This window comes from Pteropus vampyrus, unplaced genomic scaffold, assembly GCF_000151845.1.
Source record: "Pteropus vampyrus isolate Shadow unplaced genomic scaffold, Pvam_2.0 Scaffold4, whole genome shotgun sequence".
NCBI lineage: Eukaryota > Metazoa > Chordata > Mammalia > Chiroptera > Pteropodidae > Pteropus > Pteropus vampyrus.
Genome location: NW_011888785.1, coordinates 17,200,498 through 17,222,392, shown reverse-complemented (window position 1 = coordinate 17,222,392; position 21,895 = coordinate 17,200,498). Strand labels below are relative to the sequence as shown.

General features: G+C 34.0%; 1 protein-coding gene across 11 annotated transcripts in view; it reads left to right on the top strand.

Moving 5' to 3' along the window:
- The window catches only part of CFAP69 (cilia and flagella associated protein 69), a 52,920-nt gene extending 31,320 nt beyond the window's left edge, over positions 1 to 21,600 (top strand). For 4 of the 11 annotated variants that reach the window (XM_023533342.1, XM_023533356.1, XM_023533353.1 and 1 more), the window contains 9 exons: positions 1,250 to 1,368; positions 8,125 to 8,206; positions 10,783 to 10,975; positions 13,412 to 13,549; positions 14,135 to 14,211; positions 15,363 to 15,560; positions 17,288 to 17,374; positions 18,617 to 18,721; positions 19,278 to 19,448. In XM_023533342.1, coding sequence (XP_023389110.1) covers positions 1,250 to 1,368; positions 8,125 to 8,206; positions 10,783 to 10,975; positions 13,412 to 13,549; positions 14,135 to 14,211; positions 15,363 to 15,560; positions 17,288 to 17,374; positions 18,617 to 18,721; positions 19,278 to 19,448 — 1,170 coding nt within the window. Of the gene's footprint in view, positions 1 to 1,249; positions 1,369 to 8,124; positions 8,207 to 10,782; positions 10,976 to 13,411; positions 13,550 to 14,134; positions 14,212 to 15,362; positions 15,561 to 17,287; positions 17,375 to 18,616; positions 18,722 to 19,277 lie in introns of all 11 variants that reach the window. The other 7 variants (XM_023533331.1, XM_023533345.1, XM_011363895.2 and 4 more) reach the window with 3 other exon arrangements.
- The last annotated feature ends 295 nt before the right edge of the window (positions 21,601 to 21,895 follow it).

Genomic DNA, 21,895 nt, shown 5'->3' with positions numbered 1-21,895 from the left:
CCAGAAAACCACTATTCTGATTTCTATCCACATAAATTTGTTTCACCTATTCTTTAACTTTATTTTAATAGAATCATAGTAGTTACTCTTTTATATCTGGTTTCTGTCATCCAGCATTGTATCTCATGAAACATATCCATGTTGTTGCATGTATCAGCAGTGCACTGCTTTTTATTGCCGAATAGTATTTCATTGTATGAGTATACCAGAATTTGTTTCTCCATTCCCCTGTTAAAAACATGTAAATTGTTTCCATATGGGGCTGTTATGTAAAAAGCATCAGTGAACATTCTTGTACTAGTCTTTTTGTGGACATAACACTTTTATGTCTCTTTGGTAAATACCTAGCAGCTGATGGATCATAAAATAGGTGCATGTTTTTAAGAAACTGGCAAACAGTTTTCCCAAGTGAGCTATATACCATTATAAATGCTGTTTTAGGTTTGAATTGGATTCATACCTAAAACTAAAATTAGAAAAATAGCTAATTCCACTTGATCTTTTTTTAACTCCATAGCAAACTCTGAGTCTCAGAAATTGATAACTAGCAAGAGACAGAATTGGAAAGGTAAAAGTAAAAAGTTAGGAAGGTTCCAGGGCTTTTAGGGAGTGGCAACAGGAACAGTAAATGTACACTTAGCTCCAGGCTTTGATGCAACTTTGCCTTCTATTCTACGACTCTGTGCCTATGCTCTTCTGGAAAAGTACTCACAGTCTTGCTTACTGGGAACTAGAACTGAACAACAAGGCAATGAGAAAGGTAATTGGTAAGGTACAAATATTAACTGGTAATAACTTCATATAAATTATTGAAGTTTTAACTACCATTTATATATTTATTTCTCTTTTGGGAATGTTAGAATATCTTCCATGATAGAATTTTAGCCTATTACTACTATTAGTACCTAGTAGTCATCTGACATGATGATTAACTATATTCATTATACCATGGAAGAAAATCATGGGACAAGTCTTACGGTTTATTTTTCTAAAAGAGAGGGAAAAGGGAAAAAACAAAAGGGCCTATTGATTGATGCCCTCTCTTAAAATGATTAGCTTTACAACAGTTTGTCTTATATTCCTGAAAGCGAGTAAGTGCAAATTCGGGGGGAAAAGATTGCATTAAAAAATACTATTTTCCTAACAATGTTGTATTTTTCTGGTGAAAAAAAAAATTTTAGGGGACAGAATGAAATGGGAAAGGAAGAGATTATTTATTTCAAGAAATAATTTTAAATAAATCTCTTAGGAAATTTTTGGAACTGAAGGAGTGGATGTAATTCTTCATGTATTGAAAACAGACCCCAAGAAGTTTCAGAGTGGATTAGGCTATATTGTACTTCTTTTTAGCACATTGGACAGCATTTGGTGAGTATTACTATACCCAAGGTAGATAGAATCATGGTACGAGAAAATTACTTCATAGCTATGTATGCCAATTTTTTCCCCTCAAAATCACACCAGAAAGATAACTCTCTCAATGCCTTTTTCTTTTTAATAGTCCAGAAATGACCTTACTAATGTCTTTTGGAAGATAATCTTGACCGTCACTCAAATATAAAACCATTCTTGTATCTAAACTTAAATTCCTGACTTTGTGATTTTAACCCATTCTATTATGGCCCAATCTGAGTAAACACTAGCATCTATTATTACTCATACACTGTTCTTCGTATACTTGAAGACTGTTGAATTCCTAACTCATCTTCTCTTCAAGGAGTTGAAAACCAATTGATTTGGAATTTCCTAACCAATATTGTTTCCCAAACTTTGTAGCTTTCCTAAGGGCAAAAAATATTGCTGTACTTAATATCAGTTTACAAAAATTTGTTTTGGAGAAAATTACTTGGGTCTCGCATATCATTAACACTTCATACATTTCTCCAGTTCTATTTAGGTAGTATTCATGAAAGTTACATTGCAACACATTTGTAAAAAAAAACTGATGACTATACATCAAATGGACCTAACAGGTATATATTATATATAGAACATTCCACCCAATAGCAGCAGAATACATATCCTTTTCAAGTGCTGTGATACTATGATTTATAATAAGAAATATATATTTGGTCCATTTCTAGAACAGAGTTCTTAAAACTCTTAATTTTTTAGTCAATAAGAGCAATGGGAACATCTTTTGTTATAATAGTTGGTCTTTTATTCTCAGTTCCTATAATAGCTCTAGACTAATAAACATTAGCATCTTTTGTTATTCATAACAAGTCCCTTTCAACCAAATCTGAGTTTATGTTAATAAGGCGATTTTTGGAAAACTACTAGATAACCACAGAATGAAGGTCTGGTTTCCAGGGGAACCAACCATATGATTGATTAGAGAGTTGACACTTTTCACACCAACCCTCAACCTCTATGGAGGGGAGAGAGGCTAGAGATTGAGATTAGTCATTAGTGGCCAATTATTTAATTAATCATGCCTCCATAAGGAAGCCTTCATAAAAATTCTAAACTTTGAGTTGAGAGAGCTTCCGAGTTGGCGAACACATGGGGCTTCTGAGAGAGGGCATGGAAGCTTCATTCCCCTTCTCTCATATCTTGCCCTATGCATCTCTTTCATCTGGCTGTTCCCAGGTTGTATGCTTTTATAATTAACCATTAATCTACTAAGTACACTGTTCTTAGTTCTGTGAGCCTCTGTAACAAATTTTCCATCCCCAGGAAAGATGGAACATCTGCTTTATGGCTGGTTGGTCAGAAGCACAGGTGACAACTTGGACTGGTGTCTAAAGTGGGGTCAGGGAGGCAGTGCAGACTTATGGGACTGAGTCCTTCACCTGTGAAATATGATGATAATTCTAGGTAGGCAGTGTCAGAATTGAACTGAATTGTAGGACACCCAAATAGTGTCTGCAGAGAATTGGAGAATTAGTTGGTATGGGAAAAAACTCACACTTTTGGTGGCCAAAAGTGAACTATTGAAAGAAGAGTGTTGAGAGGAGACGCAGAGGTTTTTTTACAAGCACACATGCAATATTTGTAGGATAGATCACATGCCTGGTCACAAAACAAGTCTCAGCAAATTTAAGGAAATATATCTTTCATTCAAAATATCTTTTCTGATCACAGTGGAATAAAACTAAAAATCAATAACAAAAGGAAATCAGGAAAACTCAGAAATTAATGGAAACTAAACAACAAATGGTTGAAACAACCATTGCATCAAAGACAAAAACAAAAGAGGAATTAGAAAATATTTCAAGAAAACTAAATTGAAAATACAACATACCAAAATTTACATAATACAGCAAAAGCAGTAGTAAGAGGAAAATTTACAGTGATAAATGCCTATATCAAATGACTTAACTTTACACCTTAAGGAACTAGAAAATAAAGAACAAACTAAGCCCAAATTAGCAGAAGAAAGTAAATAATAAATATGAGAGCAGATAAATGAAATAGGTAATAGAAAAAAAATCAACAAAACTAAAAGTTGTTTTTTTTTAAAAGATAAAATCAGCAAACCTTTAGCTAGACTAAGGAAAAAAAGGAGACTCAAAGAAAATTGTAAATAAAAGAGAAGACATCACAGCAAATGCCACCAAAAAAAAGATTTTAAAGGACTATTATAAATAACTATATGCCAGCATATTGGACAACATAGAAGAAATGGATAAATTCCTAGAAACATACAACCCATCAAGACTAAATTAAGAAGAAATAGAAAGCCTAAATAGACCAATAACAATAGGGAAATTAAATCAATCAAAACCTCCCAACAAAAAAAGCCTGGGACCAGATAGCTTCACCGGTAAATTTTCCAAAAACGTAAATAATTAATACTAATTCTTTTTTAAGCTCTTCCAAAAAGTAGAAGAGGAAACACTTCCAAATTCATTTATGAGAGACAGCATCACTGTTATACCAAAGCCAAAGACACAATGAGAAAACTACAGACCGATATCCCTGATGAACATGGATGCAAAAATCCTCAAGAAATATTAGCAAACAAAATTCAACGTCACACTAAAAGGATCATACACCGTGACCAAGTGGGATTTATCCCTGAGATCCATGAATGGTTTAATATATGCAAGTTAATCAGTGTCCTACACCACATTAACAAAATAAAAGAAAAATCACATAATCATCTCAATAGATACAGAAAAAGCTTTTGAAAAAATTCAACACCCTTTCATGATAAAAACTCTCAACATAGGTAGACAAGGAGCTTACTTCAACAAATAAAGCCCATCTATGAAAAGCTCACAGTTAACATCACACTCAGTATGAAAGCTGAAATCTTGAAACCTTTTTCTTTAAAATCTGTAACAAAGCAAAGCTGTCCACTCTCACCAGTTCTTTTCAACATGTTACTGTCACTCCTAGCATATAAGACATCCAAATCAGAAATGAAGAAGTAAAATTATCTGTTTGCAGATGACATGACCTTATATGTAGAAAAACCTAAAGACTGAACCAAAAAAACTGGTATAATAAATTTATAATAAATGAATTCAGTAAAGTTGCAGGATATGAAATCAACATACAAAAATCAGTTGCATTTCCACACACCAATAATGAACTATCCAAAAAGGAAATTAAGAAAATCACATTTGCGACAATACCAAAAAATATTAAAACTTATGAATAAACATAACTGAGTAGTTGTATGTATAGTTGTAAACTTTAAAACATTGATGAAGAGGCAAAAGAACAGATGCCTGGTATCACCAATTGAACACTGAACTTATTTATTACTTATTTGTTATTTCTACCTTATCTGTTATCCAAAGGGATTTGAAGTTGTATTATAAGACACAGATAAATAAAACCAAGTAAAGCAGACACAAATAAATGGAAAGACTTCTTGTGTTCATGGGTTAGAAGAGTTAATGTTTAAATTTTCATACTACCCAAAGTTATTTTTAGATTCAATGTAGTCCCTATTAAAATCCTAAAGATATTTTTTTTACAGAAATAGAAAATACAATTCAAAAACTCATATGGAACCACTAATCTTCAGGGCAATCCAAATAAAACTACAGTGAGATATCACCTCACACCTGTTGGAATGGTTATTTTCAAACAAAAGAAAAGATACAAATGTTGACAAGGTTGTGGAGAAAAGGGAACCTTACTCTATTGGTGGGAATGTAAAATGGTATAACCACTGTAGAAAACAATATGCAGATTCTTCAAAAAAGTACTACCATATGATCCAGCAGTTCCACTTCTGGATATTTGTCTCAAAGGATTGAAATCAGGATCTTGAAGAGACAACTGCCTTATGTTCTTAGCAGCATTATTCACATGGCCAAGATATGGAAACAACCCAAATGTCCATCAACAGATGAATGGATAAAAATGTGATATATACATGTAGAATATTACTCAGCCTTTAAAAATAAGGAAACTCTACCATTTGCACTAACATGGATGGACCTGCAAGACATGCTAAATGAAATAAGTCATTCACAGAAGGATATCTCTTATACATGATTTCTCTAAAATACTCAAAATTATAGAAGTAGACAATGGTGTATGGACAGTGGAATGATGGAGTAAGAGGTATCAGTTGTTCAATGGGTATAAAGTTACAATTATTAGTAAATTCCAGAGATTTGCTACACAATATAGGGCTTATAGATCTACTGTACAGCATAGTGCCTATAAGTGACAGTATTGTGTAAGTAACAATTAAGTAGGTGGATCTCATGTTAAGTGATCTTAAAAACACACACACAAAACACAGATGTAAAGAAACTTTTAGAGATGCTATTTTTATCTCCTGGATTGTGGTGATAGTAACATAAATACATACATGTGTCCAAACTTACCAAATTGTACACATTAATTGTATGCAGATTTTTGTCTTCCAGTTATACCTAAATAAGCTGGGGGGAAAAAACTCTGATGAATACTACTTTCCATAAGATCAAATAACTAGTTTTACCCATTGCAAATTCACTGTTTATGTTGAGAGCTGGACTACTCAGCTCTCATCTAGATAGATACACATAGGCAATGGGGCTAATCAGCTATCTAGTTTTTATTATTATTATTATTATACAGAAAAGAGTGATATAGTGATAACATGTAAACCTGATCTTAAGTTTCAATAGCAAATTCTTATTGACCAAAAAGCACTGTATTAAGCATAGTAAAAAATTCAAAGCTGAGTATTGAGTACCACTCTTACTATACCAATATATTGGGATTCAGAAGTTACTGCAGAAAATATTGTGAGGTTTTATTTCTCCTTTATTTAGTAAATCACAATTATACTAAGATAAAAATCAAATTTTTATCCTATAGTTTTGGTTTTATTTACCTGTCTTTTATTATAATACAAATTCAAATCCCTTTGGATAATAAGGTAGAAATAACAAGTAATAAGTTCAGTGTTCAATTGATGATCCCAGGCATTTGTTGTTTTTCTTCTTCTTAGGGACTTAAACCAAGGTAAATTCTAGTATCTAGTTTATGTTGATGTAATAAAACAAGTTAGGAAATATTCTTTTATATTCTATAGAAAGTTTTTGTGAGACCGTTGTTATATCTTTTTTAAATAATGAGTGGAATTTAACAATTAAGTCATCTGTGCCTAGAGTTTACTTTTAGAAAGGTTCTGAAATATAGATTTTATTTCTTGAATATAAATATATACATATCTATTAAGATGTTCTATTTCTCCTTTTGTAGGTTCTAATAAGATGTATTCTAATAGGAGTTTATCTTATCTAAATTTTCAAATTTACTGTCATGTGGTTGTAGTATACTCTTCGTATCTTTAATGTCTGTAGGATACGAAGTAGTACCCTTTTTTTTCTTTCCTGGTATTAGTCATTTCTTCCTTCTCTATTTTTTTCCTTTGATGTGTTCACCAGGAATTAAGGAATATTATTAGTCTTTTTAAAGAATCCATTTGTGTGCTTGAGTGATTCTATTTTATCTTGTTTTATATTTCATTAATTTCTTTTTCTTTCATTCAGTTTTACCTTTTCTATTTCTTGAAATAGATGACAGGATCTTAAATTTCAACCTTCTGCTCTATATATTCATATAAGGTTATAAATTCTCCTCTAATCATAGTTTTAGCTCCAAGCCACAGGTTTCAGTATGTCCTATTTTTATTATCATTAAGTTCAAATTATTTTCAAATTTTCATTGTGATTTTCTTTTTGACCTTTGAGAGATTTAGAAGTATATTGTTTAATTCCTGAACAAACGAGAATGTTCTGTTTTTTCTCTTACAGTGATTGTTGTGAATTTATGAGGTAAAAAAACAGTGTCAGAGTATTACCTCATAAGTGGGAACAAAAAGCACAGTTCATACCTAGAGATGGTAAAACCTGCAGCCACTTGAGTGGGAGGGTCCAGCCTGATGGCCTTTATGCACCACCACCCCAACTCCCACCACCACACACAACTATCACAAAACAGGCAGCAGAAACAAGGGTCTCTTTTTTTTTCCAAGAGGAATTCATGTTAAATAATTACCATATTATTGTTGAACCATAGATAATTAAGTAATAGCCATGTTAAATATGAAAGAGACACAGGAAGTTGACCCCAGCAGGCTTAGAACGCCTGGGAGAAATAGAGGAGATCAACCTCTTTACTATTTACCAGCAGCAGCAGCAGCAGCAGCAGCAACAGCTTGTTTAGCCGATACCCATTCCGTACCCAAGAAAACACTGAAAGTAGCCTTGGTAGCAACTTCAGTCCCTCACTCCATGTGAGTTGCACAGGCCTAAACAGCAGGCACTTTAGCAAATAATCTCAACTGCAAAGATAAGAAGTAATTAAAAATCAAATGTTTGAGGCATACCAACACTGATACAATAAATGGATAAGCCTTGAAGAAACGATTCTAGAATAACCAGAAGAGACCTTTAAGAATAATTAATGTCATGAAAGCAAAGGGAGATATTGCATCTACAGAAAAGAAATAGTTAGAAAAAAGAACCAATTGATATTGGTTTTAAAATAGTCGAAATTAAACAACACTATCTAAGTCTCCTCAAAGTTCAATTTTTTAAGTAAAAATACTACTTGATTTAAGAAAATGAAAAATTCTTTGAAAAAATTTTGATAGGAATAAACTCAAATTGAGTTTAACCATAAATCTTTGTTAAATGAATAACTTTCTTTTTATTTAAGGTGTTGCATTTTGGGATGTTATCCCTCAGAGGATTACTTTCTTGAAAAGGAAGGCATTTTTCTTCTTTTGGATTTATTGGCAGTAAGTATGATTAAAACAATTATAAAACAACAAAATAAATGCATTAACCCTTTCCAAACTGAGTACCACAGAACATTATTCTATGATTAAATGTGCCCCCAAATCATTCAATGTTTGTTTTAATCAAAATCCCTATTAGAGATTTATAATATGCATTGGCATATTAAAGGCTCTGAAGAAATCAGTTTATTTGGGTCAGCATTCCCAAACATATGACAACAGAGAATTTTTAAGGGTTTTTTTTTTTCCCACCAACCTTTGTGAAGTGCTAGGCTATATCAAAACCCTTAATCACTTATTAATAACGTCTTGTTCCTTCTGTTAGTATTAAAAGTTAAAGGCCACATTAGACAAAGGAGAAAAGAACTGTATAGTTAAGAACTTTGTAGTCAATGTGAAAAACCTAGTGTGTCATGGACCATTTTACAGAATAGGCAGGAGTGAGCATACTAAGCCTTCCAGAAAAGATGGCTGCCATCTAGCAGCTGCGAAAAATGACAAAGATCCTCATTTGATCCTCAAAGTAACCCCCTACTGGCCTCAGTTCTAAGGGAGTCCGTAGTCAAGATGATGTCTGAGAAAAGGTATAATTTTGTTTCAATAAAACTTTGGAAGATATTCTTGCAGAGTTCTAGCAGGGTCACTGACTACCACCATTCTTGATTTTTTTTTAACAGAATAACCTACTTTGGTTTAGCAAAGGGACTAAAGTTATTTGTGTCCTTCCATTTCTCTGAAAGAAAATTTTTTGACACTAGCGATAAGAGAGCAAACTCATAAGATATAAAACACTGCAAACAAAATAAGTAAATAATGATAGTAGTAATAAAAATAACCCACCTCGATAAACAGGAATGGATCATAACCAGAAACACTTGGAAAGTTCAGAAGTTGACCATAATACAGAAGGCCGTACATGTAGCTTTACTAATATCGTCCTGAATGACGCATAGCTCACCATGTTTCTATGACTACAGTACAAGTGTGCCCAGAGGCACACAGTTATGTGTCAGGGGATTCTCAAAGTCACAGAATTAATTTGGCACATCTTCCGGGAACCTTGCTTTTACTTAAAGACTTGGAAGTAAGGAGTTACATTAAACATGTATGTATTAAATATTTAATATTTAAGATTATATGGAAGACTGCAAAGACATTTCTCATTGTGTGCACTCTCCTTCACCATCAGGATTTCTTTGATGGAAAGACAAGTCTGGAGTAGGAGAAGCCATATAGGCACAGTGATTACAAGTATAGGCTAGAATCGGTCTGACTGAGGCCTCCAATACTTGTTAGCTGTGTAATTTGAACAAGTTATATAACATCTCTGCCATCAACTTCTTCAAAACAGACATAACAGTATTTACCTCATGCATTCCTGGGACGATTATATAGGTGATTGTATGTGTGCATGTGCACGTATGCATATGATATATACACACTTGCATGCATTAGTTAGAAAAGTTCCTGATGCATATTTTTGCTATGTGTTTTCTGTTATTATGAATATAAGTCTTAGATTGTGCTTAATGTGGATCGAACCATTCAAGTTAATTATAAACATTCTTTAATGAAGTTTTTATACTGACTTCAGTCCTTTACATTTTCCTCTTTCTCCTGAAAGTAAAGTATAAAAATAACTCATTTGATTTGAGTTCTGCTTAATATAATCTGCTAAAATATTTATTCAATGTACGTTGATAATAATTGCTAATAGTGGTTAAATATTATTGATAGCTTATTATGTAACAGTCTCATATAACCCATCATAATAACTCTCTAAAGCAGGTAATATTATTATCCTTCATTTAATAAAAGAAGAAACTGATAATGTTTGTAATTCAAACAACAGGTTACCTGTTTCTTTTGCTGTATTCTATTAGCCATATACTATAAGAGTTGATCAACAAAAAATATTTCCAACAGAAACCATCCCCGTGTGGAGGCCATTGCTCTGGATGGACTTCTCTCTACCTACATTTTGGTTTGCTGAAAACTAGTTTTAGCAAAACAAAGAAAATATGCTTAATTTTTCTTAGATTCTTAGTCTTATAGGTGCTGATGTTCAAAATACAAAATTATACCTCATTTTTATTTATTGTCATATGTGACTGCCATTTGATATTACCATCAGTTATTCTCTTAGTAACAGGTAGGTTATAGCTAGTCTTTACAAACCTTAATAAAGCATGTAAATTAGAAAGATCCTGTAATTACAGTGACTTATGCATAGTACTGTTGAACTTGCTCCACTTAAACATCTTCACTTATTTTTACACTCTCCCTTTTCCTAGTCAACCAAATCAATTACATTTTTGTTTGTGATATATGTTTATGACTGTGTCAAAATTATATTGAATCTTTTATTCTTTTTAATTCCTAATGTTTGAAAGTGCATTCATAACAATGGGTATCTATATTAACAGGTTATCATAAATCATAATTAGAGTTTGAATTTTGTAAAGCAATTATTTAGAAGAAACCTACTGATTAATAGAAATGTTTTTCCTTTTTTTTTAAGGTAATAGTTCTAATATTTACTGCAACTTTTTGCTTTTTCTGTTTCCTTGCAAAAGTTGAACCAAAAAAAATTCTGTAATTTAATACTTGGAATAATGGTTGAATTTTGCGATAATCCCAAAACTACGGTTCATGTCAATTCTTGGCGAGGGAAGAAGGACCAGACAGCTGCTAGTCTTTTAATTAAATTGTGGAGAAAGGAAGAAAAAGAACTTGGAGTAAAACGTGATAAGCATGGGAAGATCATTGGTGAGTATTTGTTATTGTTAGTAGAAGCAATTAGATGCATATTTTTAAAAAGATCTTTAAAAGATATTAGGAAAATATGAAGACTTTTACACCTTTGTTTAAAGTTCTTTTCACAGAAGTTTGCAGATCTTGCTATTGTAAATTCTGCATAATGAGAAGAAAACTGACAAAATAAGCAGCAGGTTGATATTTTTATAGAAATTTTCAGGAAATGGTATTTGACGATATTCTTTTCAATATTTTTTATTTTTCAATTATAGGTGACATACCATATTATATTAGTTTTGGGTATACAACATAGTGACTAGACACTAATAAAACTTAACAAAGTGATCATGACAATAAATCTAATACCCATCTGGCACCATGCATAGTTATTATAATATTGTTGACTATTCTCTATGCTACACTTTACATCCCATGATAATTTTGCACCTACCAATTTGTACTGCTTTATCCCTTCCCCTTTTTCACCCAACCTCCTAACCGCCCTCCCATCTGGCAACCATCAAAATGTTCTCTATGAATGATTTTGTTTTGTTTGTTCATTTATTTTGTTTTTTAAATTCCACATATAAGTGAAATCATATGCTACTTTGTCTTTCCTTAATTTATTTCACTTAGCGTAATACCCTCTAGGTCCATCCATGTTGTTGCAGGTCGCAAGATTTCATTCTTTTCTGTGGCTGAGTAATATTCCATTGTATATATGTCTCACTTCTTTATCCATTCATCTATTGATGGACACTTAGGTTGCCTCCATATCTTGGTTAATGTAAGTAATGCTGCAGTGAACATATGGATGAATCTCTTTTGGAAGTAGTATTTTGGGTTTCTTCATATAAATACCCAGAAATGGAATAACCTTTGAGAGATTTCAGAAAAGTCCACAGATGAGCCAAGACAGGCTGTTTGTGTGGAAAAGCCCCTGGAAGTATCTTGGGTGGGCCCCTAAACTGGGTTGCACAGGGTCTCAGAATCACCAAGGTGACTGAACCTTGTTAGCTAGGTTGATGGAGACTCAGATATGGCATCTGCAAGCTGGGTCGAGGGAGGGCTCAGCAAAGGAACAATGGCTTCTACCAGCAGTTCTGTCTAGGGTAAAGCTGCCCTTCTAGCCCTCACCCTGAAGCCAGACAATTAAGTGCCTCCCCATATGTCCTTGCTGCCTTTTGAACTGCTGCCCCTGTGCTGGAGCTCAGCGAGTAAGTCCATGCATGGGACCTTTAAGTGGAACACCTGGTACTCCAGCGGCCCTCCCTCTCACTCAGGCACAATATCTGCTGGTTTTCACAGCCAGAAGTTGTGAGGACCTCTCTTCCCAGCACTGGAACCCCAGGCTGTAGAGCTTGGTGTGGGCTGGGACCCCTTGCTCTTCAGGAGGGACCTCTACAGCCAAGGTATCCCTCCCAATTTTTAACTGCCGCATGTGGGTGTGGGAACAGCCCATTCTGCATCTCCTTTCCTCCTATTAATTTCAACATGGCTTCTTTTGTATGTCCTTAGTTGTAGGACTTCTGTTCAGCTAGACTTCAGGAGATTCTCAATTATGGTGGTTCTGTAGTTTAGTTGTAATTTTGATGTGATCATGGGAGGAGGTGAGCACAATGTTCCCTACTCCACCATCTTGACCAGAAGCCTTTGATTATATGCTCTAACTTGAAAAAAAACTAACAGTAGTACTAAAATTACCTGCTTTTAGAAATAAATTCAGTAATAAACAATTTTTATTCTATTTTGTACATTTCTATTGATTCATATTTATATAATTTATTTTATATAAAATAAACTTTTCTAAACAAAAATAAATCAGATGTTTCATAAATTTTAATTACTAGATCCTAAATTAATGAAGTTTACAATATCAGAATCTATAGTTCACTTATCTATTCTACAATGCTACATTATATTTTCTAAACCTCTTAAGATTCTTATTATGGTTTCATCTATACTGTTAATATTATTTATTTTTAAATGAAAATATCTTCCCTTTAACTTCAGATGATTTGTCTTCAATCCAATTATTTCTCAGTTTTGACCTATAACATAAAAGTTTTTATATTTATAGTATAATATATAGAAACAAAAGCAAAGGAGATTACATCATTGTTTAACTGACATTGTTCGATTTCTGGATTTCAAAATTAGAAAAGTTGCTTACAAAAGAGTTTCACATTTTAAAAAGTAATTTTTTGAAATTTTTATATTTTACATAAATGATAAAAATGAAAGCTATATGTTTTGCCACAAAATGGGGGACAAAATCACAGATTATTATGCCTTCAAAAGAATAACCATCTACAAGGCACTATTTTACTCTGTTATAATATTTTTATATATTTTATAATGTCTAGACTAAAATCTCAAAATTAAATTTTTATTTAGTACAGTTTTTATCTGTTCCTTCTATATATTTTTTTCCTATCTAATGATTAGATACAAAGAAACCTCTATTTACGAGTTTTCAAGAAGAGCAAAATATCATGCCACTGCCTGCTGACTGCCCAACTGTCGCAGTTATGGATGTTGCTGAAAACATCAGAGCAAAAATTTATGCTGTGTTGGGCAAACTAGGTAAGAAGCTACTCGTCAAATTCACAAGAGTTTCTCTGATTGCTTCATATGTGAGTTGCTTTTGCTTTGGAGTCCACTTTTCAAACATGATGAACCAAAGTCCCTTTATACAGATAAATGCATGTTCCATTGTTATCCCAATGCCCAGGCTACTCCCCTGATCAAGTAAATCAGTGGGTGTGGGATCTAGGTATCAGTATTTTTTTATATCTCCCCAGGCAATTCCAGTGTGCATCCAGGATTAAAGGCAGTTAGTTTAGATGAGTAGGTTTAAACACTAGAATTCTGAAGCACCTGAGTTTTTCTAAGTCCTTGTTCTTATTAAGGAAAAAGTCTTCACTCGTTAGGTTCTGAAAATACAATATGGTCCATCCATAGCACAGAAAGTATTCCTCTTTAATGACTAGTTAAGGATGGCCTGGAAGAGGTTTGTTACAGGAAAAAAGTCAAAAGCTCATAGAAGTAACATTTTCATAAAGCAAGATGAAATCAAAAGTAACTGTTTATTTGTTTTTATAATAGATATTTGCCTATTGGAATCACTTGTTCTGTTAAAGTAATTCTCTCTTTGTAAAATTTGTTTAGATTTTGAAAATTTACCTGGCCTATCTGCTGAAGATTTTGTCACCCTCTGTATCATACATAGATACCTTGATTTTAAAGTGAGTACCTTTTAACCTTGTTATTAAAATCTAGTATGGCAAAAAGTCAACTGGGAAATAAAAGTTCTGTTCATAGTTGTGAGCAGTCATCCTGTACTGTGTTATTTTTATTTTCCATTTTGTATCTGGTACTATTCAGAAAATATACAATGAATTGATTGTGTGTTTTCCTTCAGATAAGATTTCTTCCAACTATTAGTTTATAAAAGAAGATGGATATTACTGACAGAGTTATTCAGAAGTCTAACTAAATGTTTAAAATATAATGTCTTCTCTTTATAGAGCATTAGGAGCTAGAAGTAATTGAATTATTGCCAATTAAAATAAATTAATATTAATTATTTTACCATTACTTTATATAATGATGAAATATCAATTAAAGGATATTAGTTTGCTTACATTGCTGGTTATATTTTTGGTAAATAAATGCTTTTGAAGTTTCAGGAAAGTCTTTTCAAGTAAACATTTTCTTCTAATATTAGTACACTGTTTATTTGAATGTTGTAAATGATAAACCTCTATTTTCAAATGAAAACAAGACTGAATTTTATCCCTATCTAGGATATATAAATTTTTCTCTAAATTTAAACATACTCAAGCACATTAATTTCCAGACAACCCAGAACATGAGATGGAGCTATCAGCATGATGGAACTATAGTGTTAAGAGCTTGATTTTCAATTATTGTCTTAGGTAGAAGGTGAGGGGCAGAGCCCTATTTCTCAGGGTAGCTGGGTTCTAGGGTCCCAGGAATTCCCATGTTCATTGTTCTATAAATTCAGCCTGACTCAGCCTTCAGTACAGAGCTTTAAGAAGGAAAGCATCCGTAGTTCAAGAGGATAAGACAAAAGCAGCAGTTTCTGCAGCTATGAAAGCAATGACTTTAAACCAGAGGGCAGTGATGATGGCATTGAACTAGACTTGGGTAGTGGAGCCTCATCCATGACTACTTTGTCATTGAAAAACATTTGGTAAACTACTTCTGAATACTCAGATGTAACTGGTGCTCCAAGTCATTCCCAGTGCATTTCACTTATTCCTAAGTGTAAGTTAGGAAAAGCTGGTCCAGTAAGTGTTAAAGTATTACCTAGAATTGTATCATTTATTTTCAGTTCATTTAACTTTTTTAAACTTAAACTTTGTTATAATAGATTGGAGAAATATGGAATGAAATATATGAAGAAATAAAATTAGAAAAGTTAAGACCAGTCACTACAGATAAAAATATTTTGGAAGCTATTACAACAGCATCAGAAAATATTGGAAAAATGGTTGCTTCTCTGCAAAGCGAGATGATTGAAAGCCAAGCACGCCAAGATGTACAAAATGAACAAAGAGTATACGCAAAAGTAAGCCACAAAAAGCACTGAAGCACACGATAATTATTTCATTGCTTAAATTAGTTGAAGTTATCCATAGGCTATATTTGCCTTCCTTGTAAATGTTTCAGCACTTAAGAGTTATTTTGTAGTTTTCTTACAGTTACTTTTGGTGTCTTCACACACTTTTTAAAGACACCATGGAGTTAAGAGCTTGATATTCAATTACTACATTCAATGCTATTTTGTGGCATTACGATTTTATTTCTACAGGCTTACATTTTAAAAAGTAGACACCTGAGACACTTCCATTTTTTGAAATATGTTCCAAAAATTGTGAGCTATTTAAATGTATACATTTAGCAAATTCTGATAGTATATCTCTGTGGCTATAGATATAAATCACCTCAATGAGAAAGCTGGCTCTCATCCCTTACTCTGTTATAAGCCCTTACTAGTAAGCCAACCATAGGCATATCGATAAGCTTCATCCTCACCTCAATGCTTAAGACACCTACTATGAGGTTTCTATAAATCCAGAGATAAACTGGCCTCCAACATTAGCTAATCAGAAAAAAACCTGTCAGAATAATATAAGCCATTTTCTTAAAGCTTTACACAGGTGGAAAACTGACACATCAGAAGCTTCCACCTGTGTAAAGCTTTAAGAAAAGGTTAAGTGACTATTTAAATTAACTTGTCCACAGACACAAAGATGATATAGATTTCCCACTTAGGCCTGGTGATCCTTTATGACTACAATTAAATGTTTAAAATCCTTTAAGGTGATTTCCAAAGTGTTTTCTATTGCCTGCTGTTTCCACATAGACTAGAACGTTTATATCTTCAGCCTGGCGGAACTCCATCTGCACCCACCTGTGAATTCTGCTCCATCTTAAACACTTTCTTGCTTGGAAATTTTGTTTAAGTTTTTATTGCATGGATGCTGCCAGTTAACCCATTTATTTGCTCTTAAGTGGGGTTAGCCCTATTGGAAGTTTTACTGCCTCGAGTTCTGTTGAATGGCGGAATGTCTGCTGTGTGGACTAGCTAGTGTTGATTTGTCATCATAGCTCTGACCTCACTTGGTTTTTAGCAGTCAAATATTTAATTAAATACTCTTACATTCGTAATTTAAACTTAATAGTATATTTTACACCAACCAAGGGAATGTATCCTCTGATTATATATTTAGTGGAGAGCCTGTTGAGAAGTTTAGTCTTTGCAGTTTGTTAGTAGTTACCTCCCTAGACTACATCACCACAACAAACTCGGCACTCTCACGAAATTGCTTATCTTGCAGCAGTCATAAGTTAGACATAGTTTCACCAACATAATCTTGCTTAAACTATTATCAGGGCAGCGGGAATCTCTTTTCTCCTATGAATTTGCTGTTGGGTCACTTACATATTTTGTCCTGGATTATTATCTGTCTTCACAAGTGATAATCATGTAAAACAATCAGCCTTGCTGAGAATGATTGTTGTTATTTTTATATTTTTTATAACAACAGTTGTGCATTATATTTCATGGAAAGCAGTTCAAACCTTAGACACATAATGATGGAAGGATTTTTTTTCCATTGTAATACTTTTGTAATTTAAGTTGTTGAACTTTATGATTACTCTAATCCTTTTGCTAGTCAACCTTAAAATTTATCTTGGCAAAAACTAGATCTTCCTTCAAAATAAGGGCTTTCTGGCCCTTTTGTGTCCTTTCATTGAAACTGGAACTCTTAATTATCGTTCTCATTTCAGATACAAGCCACACACAAGCAGAGAGATTTGGCTAATAAGTCATGGGAAAATTTCTTGGCTAGAACATCAAATGCTAAAACTTTAAAGGTAGGATTTTTTGAAATATTATGATATCTACAACAAATAGCCAAATCTGACAGACTTTTTCAGAAATATTCTCCTTTTTCTGTTGATCTTTCGGTAGAACACTAACACTATTAGATCTTTATATGCAATTTAGAATGACAATTGAAATTACGAATTTTCAGAAGAGGCCACTGAATTTTATTTGGTGTAGCTGTGGGAAACAAAGGTGCTGTTTCTGGTTTGCATGAAGGAGATGATAGTTAGCCAGCCAAGAAATTCATTGATATGTTCTGTAAGAAGCAGAGTAAAGGACAGAAAAAACAATTGTCCGTATTATTCTCTCCCCCAAGGATGTTTCCCGTCTGTGACCACCAAAAGAAACATTATGTTAAAGTTTAAATGGGAGTTTGGGATAATCACCCCTTTGGAAAAATGTGATAAGCTGCTTCAGCTATAAACTAGAAACTAAAAAGTCTATAATGTCACTTGTTCACTTGAGATATGTGAGAAGCATCACGGATTTCCAAAATCTTATTACTTTTTTCCAACTTTTCCATTAATACTTCAAATACACTTTTACATATTATAAATCTTCTTGTAAATATAAAATTGTTTAATGTTACATTAGTCCACGAAAATAGTGGAACCACATTAAGATAGCAAAACCGAAGCTAAGGACATGCTGATTCAAAGTACCGTGTCTTCCCCTTCTCACTGAAAGTTCTTACCCATTATTTATAAAATATTCTCCTAAGTACCTGTACTTTTAAGGAATAGTTCATGAAAATCATCCCCTTCCATGCAGATCTTTGGTTACCTGAAATTTACCTGTTATAGTGCCTCAAATATTGAGCTTGAATATGCAACAAATTAGGTAATATATATTATTCTAAATGTTTGAAACATTTAAGTATACTGAGTTAGTATTTAATTTACACAAAATGCTTTGAAAACATGCATCACCTGATGTAAATTCAGTAGCCTATTCTATCATGTGTTAAATATTGAACCTGCTTTCCTCCGGCTTGCTTTATTCTTGGTCATATGTGACCAGTGCCTCTGGAAATCTCAGGTGACTGGTGTCTTCTGCACTGTACAAAAGATATAATTTGCTAAAAACTGTCTTCTTAGCCTAAAGGAGTAAATGCAGATTCCAGTGCTAACTAACAAACAGTCAAACAATAAGCCAGACATATACTTCATTATAAGTACCATAGTTAATGCTTTAATAGCAATCTTATTTTCTTATTTAAAAACATTCAGAAAGCAAAAAGACTTCAGGAAAAAGCTATAGAATCCTCTAGATACAATGAGCGACCACCAAATGCAATATTTCACCAAACAGAAATTAAAGGCCTTAACACAACGGTAAGATTTTTTTCCTCCATAACTTTTCTTAACAGATATTGAATCTAGTCCCCAAAGAATGTTATTTCCATGGGATTTTTGTCTCATATTTTTTCTTTTTGCTGCTCCAATTTCACATAGTTAAGGTACTTATCTCCAAGTTACCTCTGCTCTCGCCCAGTGCTGGTTTAGACCAGACTCAGCCCTCCAGCATTCTCAAGAAACTGCTACAAACACTAGTTAGAATATACCTCTACACCTCTTTGGCAAAAAAAAATGTACAGTGTCTCTGCTGCCTGGCAAATAGGTCCATGCCAGATTCTAGTGTTCCTGGTGTCTTCTTCTAGACATAATTTGGCCCTGATTGCAAGCTGATAAGCACTAAAAGTAGAAGTAGAACCAAACCCATTTCCCTGGCTCCCAAGCCCTTTACTTTCCATCATGCCATGCTGCCTCGTAGTTACTTATATGTATGTTTTGTATCTTTTTCCAAAGTAAGCTGAAAGATACATAGGTTTTTCTCTTATTGAAAAACTTTATAAATGGACTCTGAGATACTTACCTTTTGCTTTTTTAGGTGCCCTCTGGTCGGGTAGTAACGCTGGAAAGCACTCCTGCCCGATTAGTGGGAGGACCTCTGGCTGATACAGATATTGCTCTTAAAAAACTGCCTATTCGAGGAGGAGCCTTACAAAGGGTGAAAACAGTGAAAATTGTTGATGAGCCAAAGAAGAATGTTCTTACATAAAATGCTCTAGAGACTTTTTGAGATAAATTCTGCTTATAGATTTTTAGTTAAATATATCTTTATATACAAATCTAAAGCAAATATTTTAGGATAAATATTTTAGTAAAATACTATAAAAATAAGCACATATAGTTTATTTTTACTGAAAATATCAACATATAGTATCAGGAGAGTTGTCATTAATTTCTATGGAAAGATTACTAATTCTCTCAACCAAAATTGTAAAACGTATTTTATCAGTTAAGACTTTTGGTTGTATGTGAACTAATTTAAGCCCCTCCCTACCCCCAAAAAAGTTTTACAGCTCTGTAGCTATCCTATCAAGTCTAGAGGTAATTAAGACTACAGGCTTTGTTGGATCTAGGGACCAAAACTCTGTGAGTAAGATCTTCCCCCTATCCTAGAAGCTCCTGGATTATATTCTGGGAGATATTCAGTAGAGAAGAGTGCATGCCTCTCTCTCAACAGTCCTGCAACTGCCTCTGCATCTTGGGACCCCTCACTGGCTACTTGCCCATTCCTTAGCCAATGACCATGATTTTGGCCAGATCTGAGTGCTGTCTACTCCCAGAGTCAGAAGCAGACCAACCCCATCCAAAGTATATGGATGGAGTGGGAACTCAGGATATTGTTGTCATGAGTATATATAAATTCTGGGCAGCAAAAACATTAGCAACAAATACGTTGGTCAAAGTACAATAAGTTATCTGTGTTATAAAAAGCAAATGTTAGTCATGAGCTAAGCAATAAAAATATAGATGATTTTACTTTTAATATATAAACATGCAAAGGAATCTCTATGCTATTCCTCGTCTTTAATGGGGAAGAGAAAAGGAGAGTAGGGGAAGTGTTTTTCCTCCTTTGGTGGTGGCGGTAACTTGCCAAAGAATAGGAGGTAGATGGCTTAAATGCTGGATATAGAGTACTGTCGGTTCCCTGCATGCCACTATAACGTACTTTCCATAGCCTCTCTGCATCCCCATCAATTCCCTCATCCACCCAGGAAACCACAAAGTTGAGTTTATATCAATGCTGGGAGAGAAAAGAACCTGTTTTCTTAGACAGAAAAAATATACTAGAATTTATCTAGATTCTAAGCCCCATAGAGCACACTCAGCAGTGTGCTAGTAAACATATAACAACTGGCTCTTCAAGGAGAAAAAGCCTTCATTTGTAGTGTTTGCCAATTTGTACTGCACTATGACCGGTTTCAAGCTACCAGCATGATACCCCTGAATGCAGAGTTGAGTGGACGTGCATATAACCCACTTTTCTTATCACATAAGAGAGGGTTCCATCACCCCACTGGGCCCACCTACTACTTCCTCCTTCCTCCTTCTCCTCTTCCAACTCACATTCCTCCAAGAATTTTCCATTATCCTTGTCTGTGAGGACAGTAACATCTGCAATGAAGGGAGAAATTGCAGCTGTTGTTATTCTAATTAGAATGAGTTGCCAGTTCACCTTTGGCCAGCAGTCTCTCTCTCACCCTGGCCCTGCTGCCCATTCTCATTGTGGCCGCCCATTCTCATTGTGGCCCAGAGGAGTAGGTAGTATGCAGCACCTTATTAGTGAGCTTTGTCCTTCGTGAATCCTTTTCTCTATTACTACCACCCGTGACAAGATATTAGAAGGCATAATTTGTTCTACTTCATGGAAAGCCCTAAGCACAAAGATTCCACGTAAAAGGGAATTACTGAGACACAAGAATGGATGTGAGTAGAAACATGCAACAGTGAGATGCCCATACAAAAAGCACCACATACACCTCAGGTATATCTCAGAGAATCAAGATGCAGTGTCCATAGTTAAGAACAATAAATCTTTGCCCCATTATGTAGACTATAAGCTCCCTAAGGACAAGGTAGAAACCATATCTCATTCATTATTGTAACCCATACCTCAATAAATTAATTATTGAATAAGTGTGGTGGTGGCTTCAGCTCCTGGCAGCTTTCCCTTGAACTCTGCAGCTGCAGCAAAGTCTTGAGCTCAAACGGAAGATTCAGCCAACAAAATACTATGCAGGTAATGCTAAACCCAGACATGTTAAAGTAGTTCAAATATATTTACTTCATAACAGCGATATACTTCCTCTAAAATGATGAGGTATAAATACTATTACATTAATAAAGCATGTATGAAAATAGAATTGATATCACTTGGTTCAGTGTCATTTTTCGTATGTAATACAACTTAGCTCCAGATTGATTAGGACTGGCCACAAGCAAAGTACTCTGTGATGTCTGTGGACCTTGCCCCTGCCATATGAATCTTACTCATCAAGAGGAGAAAAGGTAAAATAGGGCAGGTTATTACCTAGCAGCCATTTAACAGCTGAAGAAATGTAGGTGGGTAGAGAATAGTTATGTTGCTTAATCCAGGCACTGGCACTTGATAGACAGACTGCACCAAAGTTTGTATATTACAGTTCCAGCCACAAGGCA